The sequence below is a fragment of the Apis laboriosa genome, unplaced genomic scaffold (assembly GCF_014066325.1).
Source record: "Apis laboriosa isolate Shangri-la unplaced genomic scaffold, ASM1406632v1 scaffold4_cov146, whole genome shotgun sequence".
NCBI classification, from domain to species: domain Eukaryota; kingdom Metazoa; phylum Arthropoda; class Insecta; order Hymenoptera; family Apidae; genus Apis; species Apis laboriosa.
Genome location: NW_025223501.1, coordinates 283,664 through 308,430, shown reverse-complemented (window position 1 = coordinate 308,430; position 24,767 = coordinate 283,664). Strand labels below are relative to the sequence as shown.

At 22.6% G+C, this 24,767-nt stretch overlaps 7 protein-coding genes across 9 annotated transcripts; 4 read left to right on the top strand and 3 right to left on the bottom strand.

The window, feature by feature from the left end:
- Positions 1 to 19: 19 nt before the first annotated feature.
- On the bottom strand, positions 20 to 5,387 carry LOC122717063. 2 transcript variants are annotated; one of them, XM_043940767.1, is made up of 4 exons: positions 5,009 to 5,387; positions 3,735 to 3,862; positions 3,294 to 3,434; positions 20 to 1,512 (listed from the first exon to the last, which is right to left on the bottom strand). In XM_043940767.1, the coding sequence occupies exons 1-4, from the start codon at positions 5,244 to 5,246 to the stop codon at positions 670 to 672; spliced, it is 1,350 nt and encodes a 449-aa protein (XP_043796702.1). In that variant the 5' UTR covers positions 5,247 to 5,387; the 3' UTR covers positions 20 to 669. The 2 variants fall into 2 exon arrangements, with proteins under 2 accessions (XP_043796702.1, XP_043796701.1); XM_043940766.1 differs by having other exon boundaries at positions 26 to 1,512; positions 3,735 to 3,904; positions 5,009 to 5,385.
- Positions 5,388 to 6,170: 783 nt separating this feature from the next.
- On the bottom strand, positions 6,171 to 8,054 carry LOC122717093 (sugar transporter SWEET1). The gene is made up of 5 exons (XM_043940823.1): positions 7,908 to 8,054; positions 7,338 to 7,483; positions 6,997 to 7,074; positions 6,497 to 6,779; positions 6,171 to 6,413 (listed from the first exon to the last, which is right to left on the bottom strand). The coding sequence occupies exons 2-5, from the start codon at positions 7,412 to 7,414 to the stop codon at positions 6,198 to 6,200; spliced, it is 654 nt and encodes a 217-aa protein (XP_043796758.1). The 5' UTR covers positions 7,415 to 7,483; positions 7,908 to 8,054; the 3' UTR covers positions 6,171 to 6,197.
- Positions 7,801 to 8,963, top strand: LOC122717092 (alpha-ketoglutarate-dependent dioxygenase alkB homolog 7, mitochondrial). Of its 2 annotated transcripts, none has more exons than XM_043940821.1 (4): positions 7,801 to 8,105; positions 8,205 to 8,378; positions 8,452 to 8,576; positions 8,665 to 8,963. In XM_043940821.1, exons 1-4 carry the CDS (start codon positions 7,854 to 7,856, stop codon positions 8,801 to 8,803), a joined length of 690 nt encoding a protein of 229 aa, XP_043796756.1. In that variant the 5' UTR covers positions 7,801 to 7,853; the 3' UTR covers positions 8,804 to 8,963. The 2 variants fall into 2 exon arrangements, with proteins under 2 accessions (XP_043796756.1, XP_043796757.1); XM_043940822.1 differs by having other exon boundaries at positions 8,452 to 8,587; positions 8,665 to 8,721.
- An 870-nt stretch (positions 8,964 to 9,833) lies between these two features.
- Positions 9,834 to 14,931, top strand: LOC122716960 (DNA replication ATP-dependent helicase/nuclease DNA2). Its single transcript, XM_043940551.1, has 14 exons — positions 9,834 to 9,887; positions 10,002 to 10,738; positions 10,809 to 11,073; positions 11,162 to 11,339; positions 11,459 to 11,744; positions 11,826 to 12,233; positions 12,307 to 12,549; positions 12,675 to 12,821; positions 12,896 to 13,286; positions 13,522 to 13,715; positions 13,859 to 14,051; positions 14,112 to 14,312; positions 14,386 to 14,568; positions 14,714 to 14,931. Exons 1-14 carry the CDS (start codon positions 9,858 to 9,860, stop codon positions 14,921 to 14,923), a joined length of 3,666 nt encoding a protein of 1,221 aa, XP_043796486.1. The 5' UTR covers positions 9,834 to 9,857; the 3' UTR covers positions 14,924 to 14,931.
- Positions 14,932 to 16,032: 1,101 nt separating this feature from the next.
- Positions 16,033 to 17,396, top strand: LOC122717233 (ubiquinone biosynthesis O-methyltransferase, mitochondrial). Its single transcript, XM_043941089.1, has 4 exons — positions 16,033 to 16,225; positions 16,351 to 16,843; positions 16,937 to 17,117; positions 17,256 to 17,396. Exons 1-4 carry the CDS (start codon positions 16,164 to 16,166, stop codon positions 17,378 to 17,380), a joined length of 861 nt encoding a protein of 286 aa, XP_043797024.1. The 5' UTR covers positions 16,033 to 16,163; the 3' UTR covers positions 17,381 to 17,396.
- Positions 17,397 to 17,596: 200 nt separating this feature from the next.
- LOC122717232 (lysosomal aspartic protease) lies at positions 17,597 to 20,488 on the bottom strand. The gene is made up of 7 exons (XM_043941088.1): positions 20,294 to 20,488; positions 19,886 to 20,133; positions 19,232 to 19,350; positions 18,692 to 18,891; positions 18,478 to 18,600; positions 18,145 to 18,388; positions 17,597 to 18,040 (listed from the first exon to the last, which is right to left on the bottom strand). Exons 1-7 carry the CDS (start codon positions 20,353 to 20,355, stop codon positions 17,879 to 17,881), a joined length of 1,158 nt encoding a protein of 385 aa, XP_043797023.1. The 5' UTR covers positions 20,356 to 20,488; the 3' UTR covers positions 17,597 to 17,878.
- Positions 20,489 to 21,595: 1,107 nt separating this feature from the next.
- LOC122717237 (dynein light chain 2, cytoplasmic) lies at positions 21,596 to 24,645 on the top strand. The gene is made up of 3 exons (XM_043941093.1): positions 21,596 to 21,752; positions 22,269 to 22,386; positions 22,581 to 24,645. Exons 2-3 carry the CDS (start codon positions 22,279 to 22,281, stop codon positions 22,740 to 22,742), a joined length of 270 nt encoding a protein of 89 aa, XP_043797028.1. The 5' UTR covers positions 21,596 to 21,752; positions 22,269 to 22,278; the 3' UTR covers positions 22,743 to 24,645.
- Positions 24,646 to 24,767: the final 122 nt, after the last annotated feature.

Below are 24,767 nucleotides of genomic sequence, written 5' to 3'. Positions count from 1 at the left end.
TATATATATATATATATGTATATATATAATATGTAAATATATAACACTTAAGCACTATGGCCTCTTTAAAATTCATGCACAAGATCCGTATAATGTCCTTTTTCTCTGTATATATTCGATGTAAAATTTCATGCTATGTATATATTACATTATCTTAAACTGATTAAGCGCAATAGTTGATATTAAAATGTAGACAGTTATTCGAAATTATTGCTAGTAGACAACGAAATTTTTTTCTTTTTTTTTGTTTTTTTTTGTTTGTTTTTTTTGTTTGTTTTTTTTTTTAAATATCTGCAACAAAGATCACGAATCAAAGGGAATATACATTTCAACAATATATCAAATGATCATTTATCGATTTCAGAATAAAATCATTTATGAACTATGATATATTTTTATTTTGTTCTCATTGAAAAATTATGTATACTCATTGTTCCTTAATAATACATGTACATGTGCATACGATATGTACGATTCAAAAAAGGAAAAACAAATACGAGATACAGAATAATTGAGAGTTAATAAAAATTGCACGAAACAAATATTGTCAGGTTCTTTATCCTTTAAAGATGCCTCGTATATAAAATAGATTGAGCGTTATATTAAATTTATTCAAATTTATTCCCGTTGAAACGTGACATATGTATTTAACGATAGTAACAAGACTCATCAGTATCTTGACGTATCCGAGACATGGTGATCCCTCGATGGACGGTGCTTGTAATAACGATCGTAATAATTCTCTTTAGCCGGATATCTTGATGTATCCGCAAACCTAGCATCCACTTCCTTTGCGTCCGGTGGATATCTAGCATCTACTTCTCTGTTCTCGATAGCGTACCTGCCATCTGGATCTCTACCATCAACCACGTATCTTCTATCCATATCACGATTGTCCACCGGATATCTACAATCAGTCTCTCTACTATCAGCTTGAATTCGATTGTCCGCGTGTCTAGTATCTGGATATCGGACATCCAGCGTGTATCTACAGTCTGTGGATGCGTAACGACCGTCCGCCTCGTAATAGTTTCGATCATAACCATAATTGTATCTCACTTTCTCCGTGTAGTCTGGATTTTCCATCACTGGATACACAGCACGTCCTTCATAATTGGTGTATCTTGTGTATTCTGTGTCGGACGGATAGGTAGCGCTGGGATTCGGAGGTGCAGTTGTATGTTGAACCATATAATTACGTGTGTCATACCCAGGATCCTCGTAAGATGGGTAATTAGGTTTCTCATACGTATTATAGTTCTGGCCTTCATATTTGTATTTATTGTTATCGTCGTACGGATAATTGGGAGGGTACGACGGATAATGCGTGGTTTTATAATCATACTCCGAATCGTATCTAGGTGTATTAGCAGCTTCAGATGTATTTAAGTTGATATAAGGTTTCGCCACAGGTACCCGTCGATTACTCGGCGTATGAACCGGTATAGGACGGTAGCATTCATTGTGTTTGCTCGTATCATACTGACGAGCCATCATTAAGCCATCAATATTCTGCAACCAGATACACCAGGCCTCGACAATCACATACGATTTTTATCTATTATAATTGGTTGAATCATACACATATACGCACTCTCACTCATTAATTATGCTATTAACATACTTTTTTTTTATTATTTTTTGATTTTTTTTTTAACATGTCATACCACATACCAATTATATACCAATATAAAATTTCGAACCTATCACGTAACACGCGCTAGTAGAAGGTTTTTAAATAAAAGCGATATGACTTTAAGCATCACGCGTCTTTCATTCATCTACTACAATCTATTTGTTTATACTGTTACTAATATTATTTTTTTTACAACTATTCATTAATTCGATTGAAGATATCATATTGAAAAATTCTATATTATAGTTTGCTGATAATATCTAATCACGATTTGGAAATATATTTCTTTTCGCAAAAATTCAATACTCACTTCAAGAAATATAACAATTCGTTACTTCACACATCGCATGTGGATCAAAACCTGCGATTGCACACACTGTCACGCAAATCATACCCATTACAATGTTTATAATCTTTAGAATGTTATACATTTAATTAATGCTCGAATATTTCATTTAAAATTCACTCTCAATATTAACATATAACAATATTACGTTTTAATACGCGAAAAAATTAATCCCTCTAAATCTCATTTCAATGATGCAATAATATTTCATTTAAGCAAGCTCGAAGCAAATTAACAATTACATAATACATATTCCTTGAAAATTTCGCACTAAAAGATCGAATTTGTAAAATGATCTACTTGTTGCAATTAATCTATCTAAGTTTTATATAAATTAATTGGGTATGTATCTTCAAATTTTCATATCTATTTTAAAAAATATTTGACAGTGGTACCTCTCATAACATACTTAAAAAATTTCCACAGTATTTAAAGAAAACACAAACATACCAATGTTATTTACAAGAGCACGCAAGCATACTTTCTTTTACTTTCTTAACTCACATTGTATCATACAACACTCATATAAACATTCACGCATCACATCTCCTTTATAAATATACCATTTAATTTGACTACACATTCATCTATTTATACCACAATATACTTTCTTCTCAAGAGATTAAACATATGTATAAAAAATGACGTTCAAAAATTGTAAATGGAAATTAATAAAGGTAATGTTTCATATAGTCATATATTTCATATGACTCAGTCATTCTGATTCAAAATAGGAAAAAGAATTTGTAAAGCAAAATATATTTTATACGCATCTATGCCATAGTCAAACTTTTTAATCATTCTTTTAACTTTCTTATAATTCAAGCTTCATAATTCAACTAATAATTTAGCATGCACCATAGATCTACACAAGAAAAATATATATATGAAAATTTTTTTAGAAAGATTTTATTATATTTCATTGCAATTTTTTATTATGAATACCATGCTATTCATTCTTCATTTAATTAATATTTTTTAACATTTTTTCTCATAATTTTAAACATTTTTTTTGTAATATATACTAATTTTTTAGATTTTTAAATGATGAAACAATATAATTTTTTTACATAGTATTTATTAAAAAAAAGAAAGAAATATTAAATTTTCAAAATAATTATTTGCGCGAAAATATATTATAATTATATAATAAATTAAATAATATAAAAGTACAGATCTATGATTTGCACGCAAATATTCTATATAGATTTTGATCTTAAACAAATATTAACTACTTGAACATTTCACAGCTATTTGAAGATATACAATGAAACAATTAATATTTGCCAATGTATATAATAATGCTCTTACCTTACTGTTGGGAACCTTAACATCACACCATCGCCCATCAATCATATGTCGTTGAGCAAGACATCTTAATTGGGATTCATAACTCCCAAATCTAATAAAACCAAATCCTTTACTTTGTCCTGATTTTGCATCTTTTTTAACCTGTAAAAATATTTAAATATTTACATTATACCAATTTATATATTATATTATATATTATAATTTATTCTTCAATTTCTACAGTGACATAACAAATTTATAAATAATCAAAATAATTATTTAAAATAAATTATTGAAATAAAAATCTAATGATATATTTTACGATTGGTTCTAAGATATCAATTTGTTATCAATAATGAATTCAACAATGAATTATCTTGGCATATATTCCTTAAAAATATTTGAAGGAAAACAAAAAAAAAATTATACTATTTATAAATTGGAAAAAATTAAAAAACTCACTTGTGCCATGAGTACTTCTCCAAATGTTTCAAAATACTCTCGCAAGTTCTGCTCGGTTGTTTTCCATGGTAAACCAAGTACGATCAAGTCTGTGCAACGCAACTTTGTTTCCATTCTTTTAGTCTTAGCTGTGGAATTTTCCAAATTGTCATCAGATTTACGTTTGTTCTCTGAAAAGATATAAGTGTTCATGTCTACTAACTTTTTTTCATTTTACTAGAACCTCTTTTAAAAAAATTTGAATCTTATTGAAAAATTTTATATGTATATATATAATTTATGAAAAGAGATAAAAATAAATGTAAAAATAATGATAATAATAATAATAAATAGAAGTAAGAAAATATATAGTATAAAGTACAATAATTATTTTTCAAAAAATATAACAAAAATTATGTTACATTGTGTATATGTGAGGCTCTATGTGTGCGTGTGTGTGCAATATAGATATTATATTGTTATATTTTAGTGAAGCATTTGAGTTCACATCTATGTACTATATTATCTATACTATATATATCTATACTCTACAGAACTATATATCTATATAAACTCACATAGATGTAAACAAATTATAATTATAAATAAGTGTATATTTATAAATATTATTAAAATTGCAAGTTAAAAATATTTTAATATAATCTTATTTATAATCTAGATCAGTAAATTAATTTATTTGAACATTAACATGTGCTTATGTTAATATCAACAAAACATAATAAATAATCAAAATTTGGTGAATAAATTACAAACAATTTTTTATATTTGATGTTAAATATAATTATTTAATAGAAAAATCATGCGAAACTTCTTACATTCCTTTTCTTTTTAGAAAAAAGAAAGGAAAAATTAATCGAAAAGAAAATTAGAACAAAAAATTGATTCGAAATACATAAACACAAACACATGTAGTGGACTTCAAAAAAAAATCTATATATAACAGTTATGATGAAATTTATAGAAATTATTAAAGATCAAATATTGATAAAATTTATAAAAAATAATTAATAAAATATTTTTCGCGATGTATTAAATAATTGAAAAAATAAAATATTAAACATATATTAATAAATAATAATAAAAAAAATTAAAATTATATATAAAATTAAAAACTTTTGTCGATTAACATTTTAAATCTCGAAATATTTTAAAATTTATGTCAATTAATATACGAAAAACATTATATACTTGATCTTGTATGATAGTGTTAGTATATTTTCGAGAAAGAAGAGGGGATGAGAGAAAAAGATTATGATTTACAGTGAAATAAGTACCTTTTGGAAAAACACAAAAGTAAATTGCCTTGCCCCATCCATTTTCGGGCGGATGAAGACGTCCGTCAACAAGACGAATGCCGCGCATCGTCCGAGATTCTGGATTGCGATATTTCAGGCCACACGTTCCGGGAAACTGGGCGGTTACGGTAGTCAATAAAAGTGTACTATCGTCTTCCGTTGGCAATTCGATCGGTTCATCGCCTTCATCTTCGGCAACTTGGATATATGACGACATAATTTTCTCTTCAAAACGTACGGTCTTTCCGAAAAAAGCGAACGTTTCTTTTTTCCAAAAAGAGAATAAAAATTTCGTACAACACAACAAACACACACGCTCGGCCTCGCAATCAGTCACGCAACACCGCACCTCTTTCTCTTCTCTTGCATAGCTACCAGAGCTACCAACCGGTTCATTCCGGAACTACAGACTTTTCAATATGTCTGGAAAATTCCACTCAATTTCCGTTTATAAAATAATGCTTGTAGAATAAGATATATATTTTGTTTGATTTTAGTATATCAACGCAAATAGAATTTTTTTAAATAAAAATAATGATGTTTATTGATTAAACAATATTTTTTCATATATATTTAAAAGATATATACAATTAATACTAAGTTCAAATGAATTACTTATATGATCTTAAAATAAAATACTTAAAAATATTTTTTTTCATGTTTAAAACGATAGAATAAGAAAATAACATGATAAAGTTATTAAAAGTTTAAAATCATAAAGTTAGATTATATTCATATTATTAAATATATTCATTAATGAAAAATCAGATCGAATAGATTTTTTTTTTACGAAAAATATTTTTTATAATTAATTTATATATATATATATATATATGTATAATACTTAATATATTATTATGTGCTTAATTATTATTATGTACTTAATTTATATTATGTAAATTATATATTAATTTTTATTTTCTTATCTAGGGAATTTTATAATGTCAATTAAATTAGCTAAGAAATTATGTTAAAGCATCTATTTTTGGCGGAAAAATATAACTTTTAAAATATATTATACTTCATTAAAAAGGACTCGTTAAATGTTCAAAAAATATATTTCTCTTAAAAATACATTTAAATTGTACATTTAAGTTATAAATATCAATACATTAAAAAATATATATTTTTTGTCCAAAACTCATAATTCATAAAATGTATTTCAATATTATATTAAATAAGCATTATTGAAATGATCATTACGATAAATTAAAAAGAAACAAAGTTGAAATGCAGATAATATGCAACCTAAAAAATTTGGTATTTGTATGAAAAGATCATTAAGAAGGTAACCATACACAAACCATTGAGAAGAAACTATAAAAGAAGCCATGATAATAGGAAAAGGTAAAGTTTCAGTATTTTTAACTTTTATTACATGTGCCTAAAAAAAAATATTTTATTCCATCAATTCTTCTTTAAACAAGTAATTTCATATTATAAATTGAAAAAATTAAAAGAACTTACCAGCATCATTAATGGAGATGCAAAAAATAATACTGTTATTGTACAACTAAGAAAACCAACATATTTTGCAGCTAATACTCTATCTTGCTCATAAAAACTATAAAAATATACAGTTCCAAGAAAACATGTTGCTGCAATTATTTGTCTTATTATTTTAAATTTTTTTACACTATATAAAATGAACACATAAAGATAAGATGCTTGAAGTATTATGCCAAAAATATTCACTAACAATATAAATTGATCTTCAATAAGCATACCATATCTCATCCATAAAACACATCTGTAACATATATTTATTTATACAAAAACTTATACATTATACAAAAATTTGATTCTAATTAAATTCTTAAAGAATATTTATATGTTTTATATGTTTTAAAAAGCATTACAAACATAAATTAAATGAAATATAACAAGAAAGAATAAAGAAATAATTATCATAGTAAAACAATTTTTAATAATAAATAGTTTTTATTACTAAAAGATATAACACTTACGATGTATAACATGTTACAAATGCCAAAGCTGAACTATTTCCTGTGCTGCCATTTTTAATGATTTTTCTGCATACCAGCCTAAAATATATTTCTTTGTCTTTCACTCATATATTAGATACAATATTTTTGTCTACATATAATGAATACTAAAAACTTTTTTAATATTTATTTTTGACAAGACAAATGTTTTGTCAAAATCTAAAAAACTTTTATATTTTATAAAAGTATGATTATATGCTTTAAAAATTTATTATATAATATATTTATGTTAACAAAATATATAAAAATTCTTAACAATTTCTCAAATAAAAATCAGATTTTAGGTTCACATTTTTACTTACATGCCAGCTAGAAATTGCAAAATTGTACAAATCGAAGCAGTCGTAGCTAACACATCTCTAATCTTCGTTGAAATCATAATATAAAATACTATTACTTCTATATATTAACATTCGTACCAGATTTCTAACCTTGAAATATATTAAGCCTGGTGAAGAAATAAAAGTGAAGTTGCTGAATAAAATTGAAATGCTAAAATTTTTTTTTTTTATATTATAATTTTTTCAAATTTTATATTATATTAATAAAATATTAATAATTATTTTTTATTTTTTATGAAATAAAAAAATAATTAATTGTGTCAGTATTATATTTGATAATCCTAATCTTTAATGATATAGTTTGAAATTATTTTTTTTTTGAGAAATGAAAAAATTATAATTATTTTATAATATATGTATTTCAAATATGAATGACACACATTAAATAATATTCGATTATTTTAGTCAATTGATTTTGGATAAATCGAAATTTTTATCATCTTTTGTTTTTAACCTAATCAAAAAATTGAATAAAGAATGAAAATTAAATTGAATTTTCTAATTTATATCGTAAATCGAACTTTTAATTACATTAATATAAAATCCTATTCGCAATCAAAAATTCTACTTAATAAATTGAATATCAATTCAAATAATTGGAAAGAGCAACTTGATAAGACGATGCAAATTTTCCCGAATTTTATAACAGTTGAAGAAGAAATATCTTTAACTGAAGAAATTGATCCTTATATAAAAAGATTACGATATGAACAATCCCATTGGGATGATGTTAGTATAATGATATGTAAATATATATATATATATAATATATAATGATGATTATTTTACATAAATTATAAATATATTCATTTTAATTGATCATTATAGGCAATACATAGTTATAGAGAGACGGAAAAAAGTAAATGGAATGAAAAAAATATAAAAATAATAGATAAAATTCGAAAAAAAGCATTTTCCAAAGAAATGTCTCATATTCCATTAATACACGTTTTAGACTTAGCATCTGAAGGATGGATAAAACCACATGTTGATAGTATAAAAGTATGTATTTTATTTTTTAAATATTTGTAAAAGTTTGTAAATGATTAATTTAAATGAAATGATTTTTTTATAGTTCTGTGGAGAAATTATTGCTGGTTTAAGTTTGTTAACAGATAGTATAATGAGATTAAAAATGGTTGATAATGAATCATTATATAAAGATTTCTTATTATCAAGAAGATCTCTATATATAATGAGGTAAAAATAATGTTTGTATGTTTGTAACAATATATATTTTATTATTTATATTTTATATTTATATACATATATATTTTTTTTTTTACAGTGGCATTGCTAGATATAATTATACACATGAAATTTTAAAAAATAAAGAATCCTTTTTTAAAGGACAATATATATTAAAAAATAGACGTATTTCAATAATATGTAGGAGTCAACCAAATCATAATTGTAAACAGTATTAATTCTGCAATGATATCCTTTATATTCTTTCAATTCAGTGATTGATGTACTATAGTTTTCTAGATATTACATCATGTTTATATTAATATAAAAAATTTTGGAAAATATTATTGATACATTTTAAAGTATAAAGTTTTTAAACTATAAAATTTTAAAGGAAAATAATACAAATTTTAAATTTGCAATAATTTTATGAAACAATAATTAATAAAAAATAAATATCCTAGTGAAAAATAAAAGATCTTGGTATATCGTTGCAAAATTAATCATGTGATTGTATAAATATGTAAATTTGTATATATGTATAATTGTATTACATATGAATATAATACTAAATTATATATATATGAGTACAACATAGAATTGATATGTAAATATAATATTTAATGAACTATAGTATGTTAAACTTAAATTTAGAAAATTAAAATTTTTTTAATCTTTTATAGATTTTAATGCGAAGAAGATTACTGATTTAATTTTTAGGAATTTTAGGAATTTAATTACATGATGCCATACTAAAATTCTAATCAATTCGTTTAAAGAATAGAAATATCATCGCGTCAAATTTTATTATTTTTTAATTAAAGAAGATTTAAATAAGATATTAATAATATTATAATATCAATATAAATCAATTTATTTGATTTATTAATTTATATAAATTATTCATTTTATCAAAAAAATATATTATCATATTCATTTAAAATCAAAAAAATATATTATCGTAAATATCATATAACAATCAACTATGTATGTTATATGATTCAATTTTAATTAGGTTTAAATTGTGATATAATTTGAATTATTTATCTAAAAGAAAAATATGAATTTGTATTTTTATATCTTATTGTAAAATCTTGTTAAAAAATCTTGTTAAAAAAATCCCTAAAAATTCGCAACTTTGAATAAATTCCCTACATGATCTCTCTATAATTTCTATAAAATCTGTTTTTATTTCCTTTCTTATAATCACATGAATTTAAAAAAAATTGTGCACGAATTGATTAAAAAAAATCTGATATTTTATACAAAAAAGAATTAAAGATAATATTTGTAATGAAAAAAATCGATTTTTCGACCCAAAAGGTAATGCATAATAATTAATAAAAATAATGAAATAATAAAAAGTTATTCAACTTTATTTTTTTTGAAACTAAATTAATGAATATTATTGTTTTATTATCATTTATTATTTTATAGAACAATTCAACTCATAATGGAAAGCAATCTCAACGGAAAATATCAATGTATTTTATGAAAACTTCCAAAAATGAAAAATTTATAAAAAGTAATAATTCGATAAATAATATAGTTGAAACGATTATTACAAATGATGAAATACAAAAAAAAAGAAAAATATCAGAAGTTTTAGATTCATCAAAAATAAAAATTACAAAATATAATGATGATACTTCTGATGTACATAATATGCAAAACATACAAAAGCAAAATCATTTACTTACAAAATCAAATGTCATTCATAATGTGTTTAATACGGATAATGTTAACACAAATATAATTAAAACTAAATATAAAGATGCATCTATAGTTGAATTTAAAGAAAATATAGAAAATATAGAAATTAACAAATACATAAATACAATATGTAATTTAAATGAAGAAAAGAAAATAAATAATGATATATTATGTAATACTACTTCTGATGTAAGCTTTTCTTCAAAAGAATTTAATGGAAAAAATATTATTGCTATGGAAGAACATAAAGAAATTCATTCAGAAATAGAATCATTTTTTACAGAAGATTTTAATGATTGCTTTGAAGAAGAATGGTCCATAGATAGTCAAATAAATTTTAATTCTTTGCAGAGATGTAAAATTATTGATGTAAAAAGAGAATATAACAACATATTATTAACTGTAAAACAAGATAATGATTATGCAACATATAATACAACTATTATATGTTTAGGATTTTGGTAAGAAATATAATTAGAATATTATGATTAATAACAAGAAAATTTAATATATTATCTTTCATTGAAACAGGAAAGATGTTAAGGTACAAAAAGATGATATTGTTATCATTCAAGCAAGAAAGGAAAATAAACAGTGGATTATTGATAATAATAGTGGCTTTCTTATTATTCATCCAGATATATTAATATCTGGAACAACAGTAGTTGGTGCTTTATTTTGTAAAAGAAAAGCAATTTTAGCAGAAAAATTTAAAAAAATAGAGAATTTACCTTACTTTAAAGCAGATCAATCATCAATTATTATTGGAAGCTTAGTTCATCAATTATTACAAAAAGTAAATAAATTATAACATTTTTTTTTTATTTTTTCTTTCTATTTATTTTATTTATTTTTTAAATAATTAAGTGGTATTAATATTATAGGCAATACAAAAAAATATTTGTGAATTATCAGATATTACAAAATTAATGGACAATTTATTGCAATCAAAGGATACAACTAATTTACTTTATGCATCACAAATCTCGTTTAATACATGTCGAGAACAAATACTCACATTTGTATCAAAAATATATGAATTTTTACAACATTATGTTAAAGGTGTATAAACTAATATAATTAACATATTTATTATATATATTTTATAATTTTTTATAATATTTATTATATTTTATATTATATATTTATTATCTTTTATTGAAAAATAAGTATACTTGCAGATAAAAAACAACAAAAAATAAATAATATGCAAGATAATTTCAAAGGAAGAATTACTAATATTTGTGATATAGAAGAAAATATCTGGCTTCCTATGTTAGGTTTAAAAGGCAAGATAGATGTTACTGTAGAAGTAAAAATAAATTCAAAAAGGAAAATTATGCCTCTCGAAATTAAGACAGGAAAGCCTTCATTTTCTTTAGAGCATAAAGGTCAGATTATTTTATATATTATAATGATGACTCTTACTCATCAAGATACTGATACTGGTCTTTTACTATATCTCAGGTATTTCAATATTTATATTTTATTTTCAAAATATTTTAAAACTTCATTAAATATTTATTATATTAATAATTTTTATTACAGAGAAAATGTTATGCAAGAGATTAATAGTAAATATTCTGAAAAAAGAGATTTGATATTATTACGAAACAGTTTGGCTAATTATTTCACACCAAAACTAATAGAAAAATCAAGTTTAACTCTTGAATCAGATTGGCAAATATTGGATTTACCAGAACCAATTAATCATCATAGTGCTTGTTCAAAATGTATGTATAATGTATTGTGTTGTATGTATTTAAACAAAGATACTAATACACAATTGTCAAATTCACATCCATTGATTAAGCTTGGAAAACAAATTTTAAGTAAGTTCAAGCCTAGTCATATTGATTATATCTCACAATGGATTTCATTATTACAAATAGAAGAAAATGCACAATCTAGTGAAAATATAAGAAAATATATGTGGACATTAAGTCCAGAAAAGAGGTAAAGTAATTTCTACATTAAAATTTTTATAAAAATGTTTTATTTCAATTAAATAAATTGTTTTATTTTTTAGAGAAGCAAAGAAAATCTGTATCTGTAATTTAAAAATAATAGGAAAAGTTATTGAATACAACTCGAAGTACAAGCATACTTTCATTCGTGCAAATGTAAAAGAACAATTTTCAAATACTAATATTCCTTATATGATATTTTCAGAAAATGAATATGTTTTAATCAATACAAATACAAGGATAAATATATCCACTGGATTTATAGCCCAAAGAAAAGAAGATTCTATCACAATATTATTAGATAGGTATAAAAAGAGAATATATTTTATTTTATTTTTTATCTTTTTTTTTTATAATCTTATCATCTTTTCATTTTATTTTTTTATCTTTTTTTTTTATAATCTTATCATCTTTTAATTTTTTATTTCAGAGATATTACTAAATATAATATAAATGAATTTTTCCACATAGATAAATACTCGTCTTCTAGTTTATTTTCTTTCAATTTTGCAAATATAGGAGGTTTAATGGGTGATAATGAAATTTGCGAAAAATTACGTAATATTGTGATAGATAGGTTTGCAAAATTTATTGACTATTTTAATAAATCTTTGTAAATTAATTTTTATATTAAATTTTTTTTTATATTAGAAAGCCAGCTACATTCGAAAAAGAATTATCACATTTTACTATACATAAAATTACTAAAGAATTACAAGATTTAAATAAAAATCAGCAAAGAGCTGTTTTAAAAGCGATATCTGCGAATGATTATTTTTTAATCAAAGGAATGCCTGGTACAGGAAAAACTCAGACATTAGTAGCATTGATAGAAATATTGCACAAAATAGGACACTCTATTTTAATTACTGCACATACAAATAGTGCTGTTGACAATATTTTATTAAAATTATTAGACAAGGATATTGATTTTTTGCGATTGGGCTCATCTGTTCATCCATCTTTAAAATGTAAAAGTGAAGAATATGTTACATCAAATTGTCATTCACCAGAAAGCTTGGAAGCAATATATTCAAATAAAGTATGAAATATTTTAACATATTTACTATAATAAAATTTATTATAATATTTACTAATAAAATTATTGTTGATTAATTATGCAAATTAAAAAAGATTTAAAAAAATCATTTAATATTCTAATATTTTATAAATATTACTTACAAAAAAATTTTTTTTTATAATGTTAGAAATAAACAAATTGATAATTTTTATTATAATTAATTTTATTTTATAATTTTATGTTTATAATGCTATAGAATATAATTGGAGTAACATGTTATGGTGCTCACCATGCACTTCTTGGAAGACGTATATTTGATATATGCCTTGTAGATGAAAGTGCTCAAGCATTGCAGCCATCTATATTACGACCATTATACAGTGCAAAAAAATTTGTTCTTGTAGGAGATCCTAATCAATTACCACCTATTATTAAAAGCAAATGGGCTAGGTGCAATAGAATTTTTTAAAATAGATTAATAGATTTTATATTATATTAATTAATATAAATAATGTATTAAATTAATTTTTATATAAAAATTTATTTATGTAAATTATTATGTTAATTTATAATTATTAAATTATTTTTTATAGAAAACTGGGTGCAGATGAGTCTTTATTTGCTCGACTTGATAGCGAAAATAATACTGTTAACTTGACAAAACAATATAGAATGAATAAAAATATAATGTTCTTAGCAAACAAATTAACATATAATGATATGTTAGAAGCAGGAAATACATCAATAGAAAATGCTATTTTTGTTTCACCACATAAAAATATGAATGTAATAAATAAAATATGCTTTATTATTCTATTTACATAAAATAATAAAATTATATTTCAGATTTTAATGAAAGAACAAAAATGGATACAAAAAGTATTATCATCAGATATAAATGATTCTGTAATTATAATAAACACAGGATGTACCAGTAAATTAAAAGTAAACTGTGATATTAATGCTAAATATTCAGAAAGTAATCAAGTCAATTCAAACATTTGGGAAGCCATTATAGTATTAAAATTAGTGCAAACTCTTTTAAAGGTGATATTTAATAATATTTTTCATAATTTTATCTTTTGTATTAAATATTTAAATATGATATTTAAATATTCAGATGCAAATTGAACTTGATGAAATTGGTATTATTGCGCCATATAGGGCTCACGTTAATTTGTTAAAAAAAATAATTATTAAAGATATAGAAATAAATACTGTTGATCAATATCAAGGGAGAGATAAACAGATTATAATTTATTCTTGTGCAAAGAGTTTACTTAATAATAGAGACATAGAAGAGGTAACATATTTAAATTTTACATTATATAAATTACATTACATTACATTATATATACATTACATTACATTACATTATATATTACATTATACATTATATAAAATTATATAAATTAAAAGTATTCAAAGTAATTTTTTTTTAAATTTAGGATATTGAAGTATTAGGGGATTATCGAAGATTAACAGTAGCAATAACAAGAGCAAAATGTAAATTAATTGTTATTGCAGATAAAAATACTTTATCTCAATTTTCAGCATTTAAAAAATTATTTGATCTAATTGAAGATAGAAATATAATAAATTTAATGGAATGTTTTGATGATTTTTCATGGAAAGAACTTTATGTATGTACTTTATAATGCACTTATATATTTGCTTGTATTTATTTTTGTTGTACTTTTATATTTTTATTATTATATTGTACTATGTATTTATAATTCATTGTAATATTCTTATTGATGAATGAATTATTTAGAAAAATAAAAATTTTTATAATTTCATAATAAAATTTGGTATAAAAATAAACAGTATTTGTAATTCAATAAAATTATATTAATGGATATAGATTAAGTTTTTATGAAATATTTTGTATATTATTTAATTTATATTATATTTATTGAAAAGTATACTTTTCAATTTTTAATTAATAAAATATTTGCAATTATATATATATAAAATATTAATCTAAGTTCAAATTATTTGAGATATATTGAGATTGATAATGCATTAATATTTTGAGCATAAAATTGATAAGATATATCATGAAATAATAATTATAAAATATTTTTTAATAACTCGGTAAGATATTTAATCAATATATCTTATATATCTTTTATTTTATTTTTTTGTTAATTAATTAGTTGGTAATCTTTTAATTAGCTAATAAATTCAAAATAGTGTTAATTAAGATTATAATCTTATCAATTAATGATTTCATAATCTTTTTAATTAATTAATTTATAATATAATCAAGATTATGAAATTTATTTTAAAAATTGAAATGTATTTCAATATCTATTTATCACATATATGAAGATCACATGTTCATAAGTTTTCATTTTTTCTTTGTAAAGTATTTATTTATCGTAAGATAGATACTTCATATTGATATCAAATGATTTTTTTTAGTTCAGTATTTTATTTAAAAAATTATTTAATTTATTAAATATATTTAAAAAAGGAATATATATTAACTATAATTATTATAAAATTAATTATTTGATATATGTAAATTATTTGATATGTGTAAATTTCTGTAAATTTTTTTTTTGTTCTTTAGATATAAATTTAATGGAAATATTTTCAATATCAAAATTATTTTTAATTTTTATATTATATTTTTTTCATTTTTATAATATATTTATTTCTAAAATAAAATATTCGTGAAATTTTTTCAGATATTTTACTTAAAATTCTTATTTTTTTGTACAAATAACTATAAATATAAATATAGTTAATGCTATTGTCGCAATTGCAAACATAATCATTCGTGCTTTTGTCGAATGTTGACTGTTGTCTCATTTGTTTCTATATATCTTGAAAAATTCTGCATATTTTCTAAATTTTTAATTATATTTAATCGTTTTATATAAATAAATTATGAATATCATTAAAATTCGATCCTTTCGATCCATATCCACAGGACCTACTCTTCGAAATCGGTATCTAACCTATATATCAATTTTAAATATTTGACACTTAAATATATATGATATAATATAATTAATATAAATAATGTTTCTTAAAATATATAGTTATCAAAAAATTTTCTAATTTGCAATTTTAGATTGACCGAACAAACTGATCAATTAACAAAATCTAGTTTAATAAAAAAATCAACAGTTGATCTTGCAGATATAGATCATTTTTCTAAATTACACAATAAGTGGTGGGATGTCAATGGTGAAATACGTCCGTTGCATGCATTGAATCCTCTTAGGATACAACTTATTCGAGATGGCTTAGCAAATATAGGAGTCAAAATAGAATGTCCTTATTTACCATTAGAAGGAATCAAAATTCTAGATGTTGGTTGTGGTGGAGGATTATTATCAGAATCTTTAGCCAGAATAGGAGCAGATGTAACTGGGATTGATGCTTCATCAGAGTTAATAACAGCTGCAAAACAGCATGCTGTTTTAGATGCTAGTTTAGATGGAAAATTAAATTATTTCCAAACAATAATTGAAGATTTTGCTCTAAATAATAAAGAAGCATATAATGCTGTAGTGGCTTCAGAAGTTATAGAACATGTAAATAATAAAGAATTATTTCTAAAGGTATAGTCATATTTTATATAAATTTTGATATAAATTTTATATTAAAAAAGAAAAAAATTAATAATGAAAAAGCCATATATTTGCTTTTTATAGTGTTGCATAAGTTCTTTAAAACCTGGTGGTTCAATATTTCTTACAACTATTAATAAAACTTTACCTTCATGGCTTGGAGGAATAATTGCAGCTGAACGTATTTTAAAAGTAGTACCAAAGGGTACTCATGATTGGAATAAATTTGTCACTCCTACGGAAATGCAATCTTTATTAGAAACATGTATTTTTTATTATATTATATTTTATTTTTTTTATAAATAATTATATAAAACTTTTATATAATTATATATTATAATTTTATATTAGAATTTCTTAAATGAATTAGAATATTTTAAATGAATTGATGATCCTTTTCTAGATGGTTGCAAGACAAAATTGATACATGGAATGTTTTATAATGTTTTAAAAAACGAATGGTCTTGGATGGCTTCAACAGCAATAAATTATGCAATTCATGCAGTAAAAAAAAAGGAACAAAAATAAATAACATATTCTATTATTTGTAGATTTGTTTTATACTTCACGTGATATTAATACATTTGAGAAATTATTTTATTTTATAATATTATGTGATATTCTATGTAAATTATTATAATTTATGATGACTTGTAGTTTCGTATTTAAATTTTAATCATGATGTTTCATATCATTAAAAAATGAATTATTGATCAATTATTTATGAAATAATAACACAGGATATGACATGAAAAAAATTTATTACTTTTATCTTTGTAATATAGTATACATTTTGTTATAGATGACTAATTTACATTTACAATTTATTTTATATTTATATATTGATTATAGTATCTATTACATTTATTTTCATTAATAAAACTATTATACATATTATATATACAAAAAGCGGAAAAATATTAAAAATAATCAAATGTAAAAACATAAAATTATGCAAAAAGATATATTAACAAAAATTATATAATTTAAAATTTAAGATTTTAATTAGTATATATTTTTAGATATTTATTTTGCTTTAGCAAAACCAACACGATTATTTCCCATATCAAATTCAGTATAATAATAACCAATGAAAACATCTCCCAAAATCCATAGTGGACCATTTGGTGGAGGAATATCCATTCCCATAAATCCACTAAGACAAACAGTCTTTCCAAATTGTGTAACCTTTAATAAAAAAAAAAAAAAGAACAATATTATTTTGTTATATTAAAATTAAAATTTTTCACAATCTTAATTGTAAAAATAAAATTAAAGTATATTTATTTTACCTTCAAGACATAGTCTTCTCCTTTCAGAGAGAAAGATTTACCACCAAGTATGAAATTAATTGTAGGCAAATTAGGAATGGAATTACAGTCTATCATTGCTTCTCCAGCTGCAATGGGAGTAGCTCCAATTGCTTTATTGATAGCTTCAATTTCTTTAACTGGTCCAGCAATGAGGGAAGTACCTGTATCTGCAATAGCTTCACATCCTTGTTGACAAACTTTTAAATCTGATCCAATTTGAATACTAAAATTCAAAAATATTAATTTTTTTTTTAATTTACGAAAAAATTATAAATAATTTTTTTAAAAAATTTATTTTCATATATTAAATACCTATCCATTTTAAATTGCCAATATCCCTTTTTATCTACAGGAACATAGGTGAAAGAACCTTCATAATGGTTTGGATCTGAACCACCCAATATCAATTCTCCACCATATTTATCATCAGGATTTCTTCAATTAATAAATTAATACAATTTATAAATTATTAACTTATTTCGTTTCATAAAAATTTTGAGTAATTTTTGAGTAATTTTTAAAATACCTGTTTAAATAAAAACTGAAAACAGGTTGAGGTACTAATCCTTGTTTAACCATGTTGTAAAAAACAGGTGTTACACCATCAACAGCAATTTTAGAATAAGCCATTCCTAAAATACCATCAAATTTAGCAGCAACAAAAGCCAATCCAGGTTCACTCAAAGCTTCAGCAAAAGTTTGATCAGAAATTTTCATTCCTGCAATCTGTAAAATTTATTATTCTTTAATTAATTTTTTTTTTTTAATTTTCTTTTTTTACTAAATTATTAAATTATATTCAATTAAAAGATAGAAATGTATAATTTCTTAAAAATATATTATAATGTTATTATATATTATTGTATATAAGTGAATTATTTCTTAAAAATTTTTTAAAAATAATTTTTAAAAAATATTTCTATTATTATTTAAAGATATAGAAACAAAAAGATTATAGATTATAAAAATAAAAATTATGAACAATAATATAATTATATAATTAATAGGAAATAAAAATAATATCAATAATTATAAAAAGTAAAAATATGCATATATAGATACTTACATCTACAGTATCAGTGGAGAGATAGCCAGAGAGACTTCCAGAGCCATAACGAATTGCAAAGTCAGTACCATTTTTCTTGTACGTAGATGATTTGCTGTTATCATATTTACGATGTAATTCTGAAAATAATACATATACAAAAAGAAATTATGAAATTTTAATTAAATAAAGAACTTTTTTATTATTAATTTATAAACATTTGATAATATATAATATAATGATATATCATTTTTTCAGTAATGGAAAAAAACATATAATTATCATTATTTAGAAAATAAATTTATTTAAATATAAATTAATAAATTAAATCATAATGTAATTATGTTTATCTTATTAATATACTTAAAACTTAAAACTTATGTTATAAATAAACATAATTATCAAAAAGTTTCTATTTTTTATTGTTTTATTTTTCCATCAGATTTATAAATTAAAAGTTTGATTTTTATATTTAATATTTTATATTTATATTATATTTAATATATTTATTTTATATTTAATATACTTATATTGTAGCTTTAAATTAAAACTCATATCATATTGAATTATAAAATAAATATATGAATTATAAAAAATAAATAACATTATGAACAAAATAAAATATAAAATATAAAAAAATGATAAAGTTTTAATTATTTTTGAAAATATACTTACTGCAAGCAATATTGGTAAGATGACATTTTTTAGAGGGGACCCAGAGATTTGAGGAACCAGTATCAAAGATTACTCTGAAATCTTGTGGAGGAGTTCCAATGCTAATAACACCATAGTATTGAGCATCTAAGTAGTTAGAAAGAGGTTCTGGTTGAGGAAAATCTCCTTGCAATATATGTGTTTGATATATTTCTGTGTTATATTCTTTGAATTGTTTCCTAATGCTATCAATTTTGTGCAAGGGAATCCTTAAAAAAAATTTTTTAAATCTATTTTAAAGTGCACTTTGTAAATCTTATCGAATAATTAATTATTTATATAATTAGTAAATTTTAAAAAAATTTTTTTTAAAAACAGTAATTGTTTTTGTACAAAAACGAATAATAATATTTTTTTCATTATATTTACCTCGTAACATCAGCATTGGCTATCGCTATAAAAGCGCAAAAGCACAGAATGGCACGAAACATTTTTAAATAAGTTTCCAGTGCCTTTAAAATTAAAAGAATAAGTTATGTATTAAATATAGCACTACAAAAAAAATTTCTTTCTTTCAGAGATATTTTGCGCAACTCTGTCGAATATAACACTGATACATTTAGAATGAAAACCTCTCTAATAAAGAATTCTCTGAGATTGTTGGAACTTATTGCGCATGTGTAACTTGGATCAACATATCTGTATATTATATACGAATTTGATATTTAAAATCATTTTAAATATATTAAAAAAGAAATATATATATATTGAAAAATTAATATATATTTACATTAAATATTGCTTAAAAATGTTTATAAATATTTCTTCAAATATAGTAATGGAAAAAATTTGAAATTTAAAAAAATTATTACATTATAGCTACGTTACTGTTGTCACAATCAGCTGATTAAACATATACATATACAATATATATGCTATACTAATTACGAAGAAATAAAATATTCATATACATGCAAAGTGATATAGTAATGAATGTATCAACTTTATACTTGGACCATATATATTTTAGTTTTACTGATATATATAGTCTAAAACTTTGATAGCGCCATCTTGTAAAATAATGATTCAATTTATTCTGTTATAGCGCCATCTTGTAATATAATTAATTATTCAATTTAAAGAAATGATTTGAAATTAAAATATTTTATTCTATGTTATTAAATTAAATAACTTCTGTATGTTCTGTAAAAATAAAATTACATAAAATATATATTATAATAGAATATTATTTAAAATTTATAAAAATTCTTCACATTTTCAATTTACATATAATCAATAGAATGTATATTGAAAGACATATATTTTTGATTTACAAATACATTATTGGTATGAATTTACAATTTATAATTTAATTTTACAAGAGCATACATTTTTGCGAATTGTGTATGTTTTTGTTAATATTTCAAAACATATTTTGAAAACTTAAAATACTTTAATATACATAATCAATATAAACTTCGCAATAAATATTTTAATGTATATCATTAATTTTTTGAGATTCTATATAAAAGAAATGAAAGTTTAAGCAATAAAAAATAAAAAAACATCGTTGTAACTTGAATTTCAAGAAAAAATTCCGTATCGATTACTCGAATTTATGTTTACGCGGGTTGCTACCAGCAAAGCATTCTGGGTTGATAGAAGACCGTGATAGAAGACCCTAATCGTGGGCCAATCAGTGGACAGGATCACAGTACGGACACTTCAGTCTTGAACTCAATCAAGGAATAGTCGCTGTCGGCTTGAGCGAGCAAAATTTTTGTGTAAATCAATTCACATAGAAAAAAATAAGTATACATAACTTCCGGGCCAGGATATAACGATCTTTTTCCTTGTGTATTAGTTGGTGAAAGTGTTATTTTAAAAGGTATATCGCGTGTTATATAAATGAAAATGTATTTTTTCATTTCCGACCGCGTAACCAATTCTTATGTCAAAATCAGTTTTGGATTTCTGATAATTCTATTCTCTTTGGCGTGTTGATAATTCTTAAATGAGCATTTTTAACTTAATGCTCTGATTGCGATGTTTGTGTGTTTACGAATTATTATTCCCATCATCGTATATTGATAAAACATTATCCTCCCGCGTTTCGTCTTTATAGTTCTGTTTTCTACAATTGTATTCTGCTTATTAAACATATCTGATTCTTTTTTTGATTTTATAGCATCAATTCTATGATTTGTCATGCTAGCAAATGATATATATGCTACTGTCAAAATTGCACGCATTCATTTTTCCAGGTTTAATCTGTAATATCTTCATCTTTTGATATGACAAAAAAAATGCATAGTTGTCTCTTAACAATATTAGCTTTTTATATTTTTATTGAACGAAATATATTAAGACATACGAAAAATTTCTTTTTTCTTGTTAATTTCAGAGCTACGAAAATGTCAGACAGAAAGGCTGTGATCAAGAATGCTGATATGTCTGAGGAGATGCAGCAGGATGCTGTTGACTGTGCAACTCAAGCCCTTGAAAAATATAACATAGAAAAGGTATATTTAGTAAATAGTTGAAGTAAAATTTTATTCCATATATTGTATATGTAATGAAAAATTATATGCATATTTGAAAAAAGATATAAAAGAGCTTATTTAAATATAATAATGAGTAGAATGAAAGAACAAGTTAATAACAGTTTCAAAGATAAAAAAAATTGTTAATAAATTGATTTAATTTTTTGTTTCAGGATATTGCAGCCTTTATTAAAAAAGAATTCGATAAAAAATATAATCCAACGTGGCATTGCATTGTAGGTCGTAATTTTGGAAGCTATGTGACACATGAAACAAGACATTTTATCTATTTTTATCTGGGTCAAGTAGCAATTCTCCTTTTCAAGAGTGGATAAATTGGAATCTATTCTATAATCACCATCCTTTCTTCCTCCCTTCACACATGCTACATGGAAATACCTTAAGTCACATCACTGTCTGTAAGAGAAATTACAATATCGTGTATAATGAAAATTTGTTTTGCAAACAAGATATGCACTCCCAGTTAAACAAAAAAGTATAAGTATATAACAACCATCAATACTATTGACTTTGCTGTTTTACTTATCTCAGGAGATAAGACAATGATGAAAAATTCTGTAGAAGCTATGGGGAAAAAGGGTAGGGAGATGATTAACTGAATGAGAAGAAAATGAAAAAACTCAAAACTGAAAAAAATCAATTGACATACAATCTTACATGTTAAAATGTATCATGTATGCCAGAAAATTTGTTGTGTTCTTGTTTTATATTAGGTATATATAATGCGAAGTTGAGTTCAATACTGGCGATTTTAAATTAATAAATTTTTAGTGTTTAATACACTAAGTGCATCTAAGTATAATGTAATGTTCATACAAATTCATGTATGATTTTTATTATCTTACTATGCTTGAGGAAACTGTATCCAGTAGTCATCAATAATGAATGTAAGCCAAACCTTGATTGATTGCTGCGATCATTATTATTTTACGTAATGTTGTAAATTATCCCTTTATTCTGTGATGCTATATAAACAAAAACGGTTACAAAATCAACTTTGATTCGTTTGAATCCTGACATGACAATTTTTACATCTATAAAAATTCGAGAATTGGAGATTGAGAGAAAGCTTAATTATCGACATGCACCGAATTAAATAAAATTATTTAAATTTACACAGCACTAAGTAAGATGTTGCATAATATTGAAAGCGAGTCATTATCATAATTTTAATTTTTTATATTATGCACACTGAATTTTGCAAATGTATTATTCATAAGTCAAGATACATTTAAAGAATTTTCTTTTCCCCTCTTTTGTTTTTTGTTTTGAAAAAAAATAGATATTCATTAAATTCTATCCTTTATGTAACATCTAATATCCAATATTATGGTACTTATATATATATATATATATATATATATATATATATATATATTAAAATATAGATTATACATATATATTAAACTATTTATATATAGTGCAATCTTCATTTTCAGTATTTGATTATCACAACGTTGCTACATTGTTCAAGTTTTAGACTGATTATTAAACATTGTCATAAATATATGACTTGCATGGTTCTTTTTATAAAACTTCACAAGTCATTTTTATAATATGCATATGCAACATTATTATAAGAATTTAAAAAATGTTACATTAATATCAAAAAGCAGAAACGAAACAGAATTAATCACACTTTTGATCATAGCAAATAGTCAAATGTCAGTGAATATTTTTCTTTGATTATCTTTGATATACATTCTCTTTCGCGTCTTAACTTATATAAACGAATGAAAAATTGTTCTGATAAAGAATACAAAAAAAAACTGACACACTATTTAGTGTTGAAGTTTGTTAAATAAGAAAATTAAAATACAGTTAATATTATGGAAAATTATGCTCAAATCAATTTATGCATTATTGATAAATTATGAATTGTCATAAAATCAAATATATATATATATATATATATATATATATATTTGATTTCATGACTATATATATATGCTGTATTATCAAAGATGAAGTAAATTCATAAACTAATTCCCAAATTTTTTCATATCAAAATTGTGTAATTGTTAAAAAATAAAGGAAATGAAAGCACTACAATTTTATATGACAAAAAAAAAAAGATCGTACGTTATATTTAAATATATATTTAAAGAAGAAAAAGAAGAAAAGAAAAGGCAATATGATCTCTGTCGTTATCTGCTAATTATAATCTTGTGCTGGATAAATTTCCTTTTAATAAAACTGATTATGATTCTTAAACTATATTTGGCATTCTATCTAATGCTTTATTTACCATGAAATATAAAAAAACTACTATATTAATAGAAACTTCAAATTAAAATCTTAATTTCTAACTTAATTGTATAATTTTAATTATAATTAGT

What these genes read in the sequence shown, in the direction of transcription:
- LOC122717093 (XM_043940823.1), bottom strand. Translation starts at nt 7,414, where the DNA reads ATGATTTCAACGAAGATTAGAGATGTGTTAGCTACGACTGCTTCGATT. An exon ending in TTTGTAACATGTTATACATC is followed by an intron (nt 6,780 to 6,996) that starts GTAAGTGTTATA and finishes TATATGTTACAG; the next exon opens with ATGTGTTTTATGGATGAGAT. An exon ending in CATCTCCATTAATGATGCTG is followed by an intron (nt 6,414 to 6,496) that starts GTAAGTTCTTTT and finishes ATTTTTTTTTAG; the next exon opens with GCACATGTAATAAAAGTTAA.
- LOC122717063 (XM_043940766.1), bottom strand. Translation starts at nt 5,246, where the DNA reads ATGTCGTCATATATCCAAGTTGCCGAAGATGAAGGCGATGAACCGATC. An exon ending in CTTTTGTGTTTTTCCAAAAG is followed by an intron (nt 3,905 to 5,008) that starts GTACTTATTTCA and finishes ATATCTTTTCAG; the next exon opens with AGAACAAACGTAAATCTGAT. An exon ending in TTAAGGTTCCCAACAGTAAG is followed by an intron (nt 1,513 to 3,293) that starts GTAAGAGCATTA and finishes ATCTGGTTGCAG; the next exon opens with AATATTGATGGCTTAATGAT.
- LOC122717232 (XM_043941088.1), bottom strand. Translation starts at nt 20,355, where the DNA reads ATGTTTCGTGCCATTCTGTGCTTTTGCGCTTTTATAGCGATAGCCAAT. An exon ending in TGGCAATTTAAAATGGATAG is followed by an intron (nt 18,389 to 18,477) that starts GTATTTAATATA and finishes TTTGAATTTTAG; the next exon opens with TATTCAAATTGGATCAGATT. An exon ending in GAGAAGACTATGTCTTGAAG is followed by an intron (nt 18,041 to 18,144) that starts GTAAAATAAATA and finishes TTTTTATTAAAG; the next exon opens with GTTACACAATTTGGAAAGAC.
- LOC122717237 (XM_043941093.1), top strand. Translation starts at nt 22,279, where the DNA reads ATGTCAGACAGAAAGGCTGTGATCAAGAATGCTGATATGTCTGAGGAG. An exon ending in AAAAATATAACATAGAAAAG is followed by an intron (nt 22,387 to 22,580) that starts GTATATTTAGTA and finishes TTTTTGTTTCAG; the next exon opens with GATATTGCAGCCTTTATTAA.
- LOC122717092 (XM_043940821.1), top strand. Translation starts at nt 7,854, where the DNA reads ATGAAAATTAAATTGAATTTTCTAATTTATATCGTAAATCGAACTTTT. An exon ending in CACATGTTGATAGTATAAAA is followed by an intron (nt 8,379 to 8,451) that starts GTATGTATTTTA and finishes ATTTTTTTATAG; the next exon opens with TTCTGTGGAGAAATTATTGC. An exon ending in AGATCTCTATATATAATGAG is followed by an intron (nt 8,577 to 8,664) that starts GTAAAAATAATG and finishes TTTTTTTTACAG; the next exon opens with TGGCATTGCTAGATATAATT.
- LOC122717233 (XM_043941089.1), top strand. Translation starts at nt 16,164, where the DNA reads ATGAATATCATTAAAATTCGATCCTTTCGATCCATATCCACAGGACCT. An exon ending in GGACCTACTCTTCGAAATCG is followed by an intron (nt 16,226 to 16,350) that starts GTATCTAACCTA and finishes TTGCAATTTTAG; the next exon opens with ATTGACCGAACAAACTGATC. An exon ending in ATAAAGAATTATTTCTAAAG is followed by an intron (nt 16,844 to 16,936) that starts GTATAGTCATAT and finishes TGCTTTTTATAG; the next exon opens with TGTTGCATAAGTTCTTTAAA.
- LOC122716960 (XM_043940551.1), top strand. Translation starts at nt 9,858, where the DNA reads ATGAAAAAAATCGATTTTTCGACCCAAAAG. An exon ending in GGTCTTTTACTATATCTCAG is followed by an intron (nt 11,745 to 11,825) that starts GTATTTCAATAT and finishes TTTTTATTACAG; the next exon opens with AGAAAATGTTATGCAAGAGA. An exon ending in ATAATAGAGACATAGAAGAG is followed by an intron (nt 14,569 to 14,713) that starts GTAACATATTTA and finishes TTTTAAATTTAG; the next exon opens with GATATTGAAGTATTAGGGGA.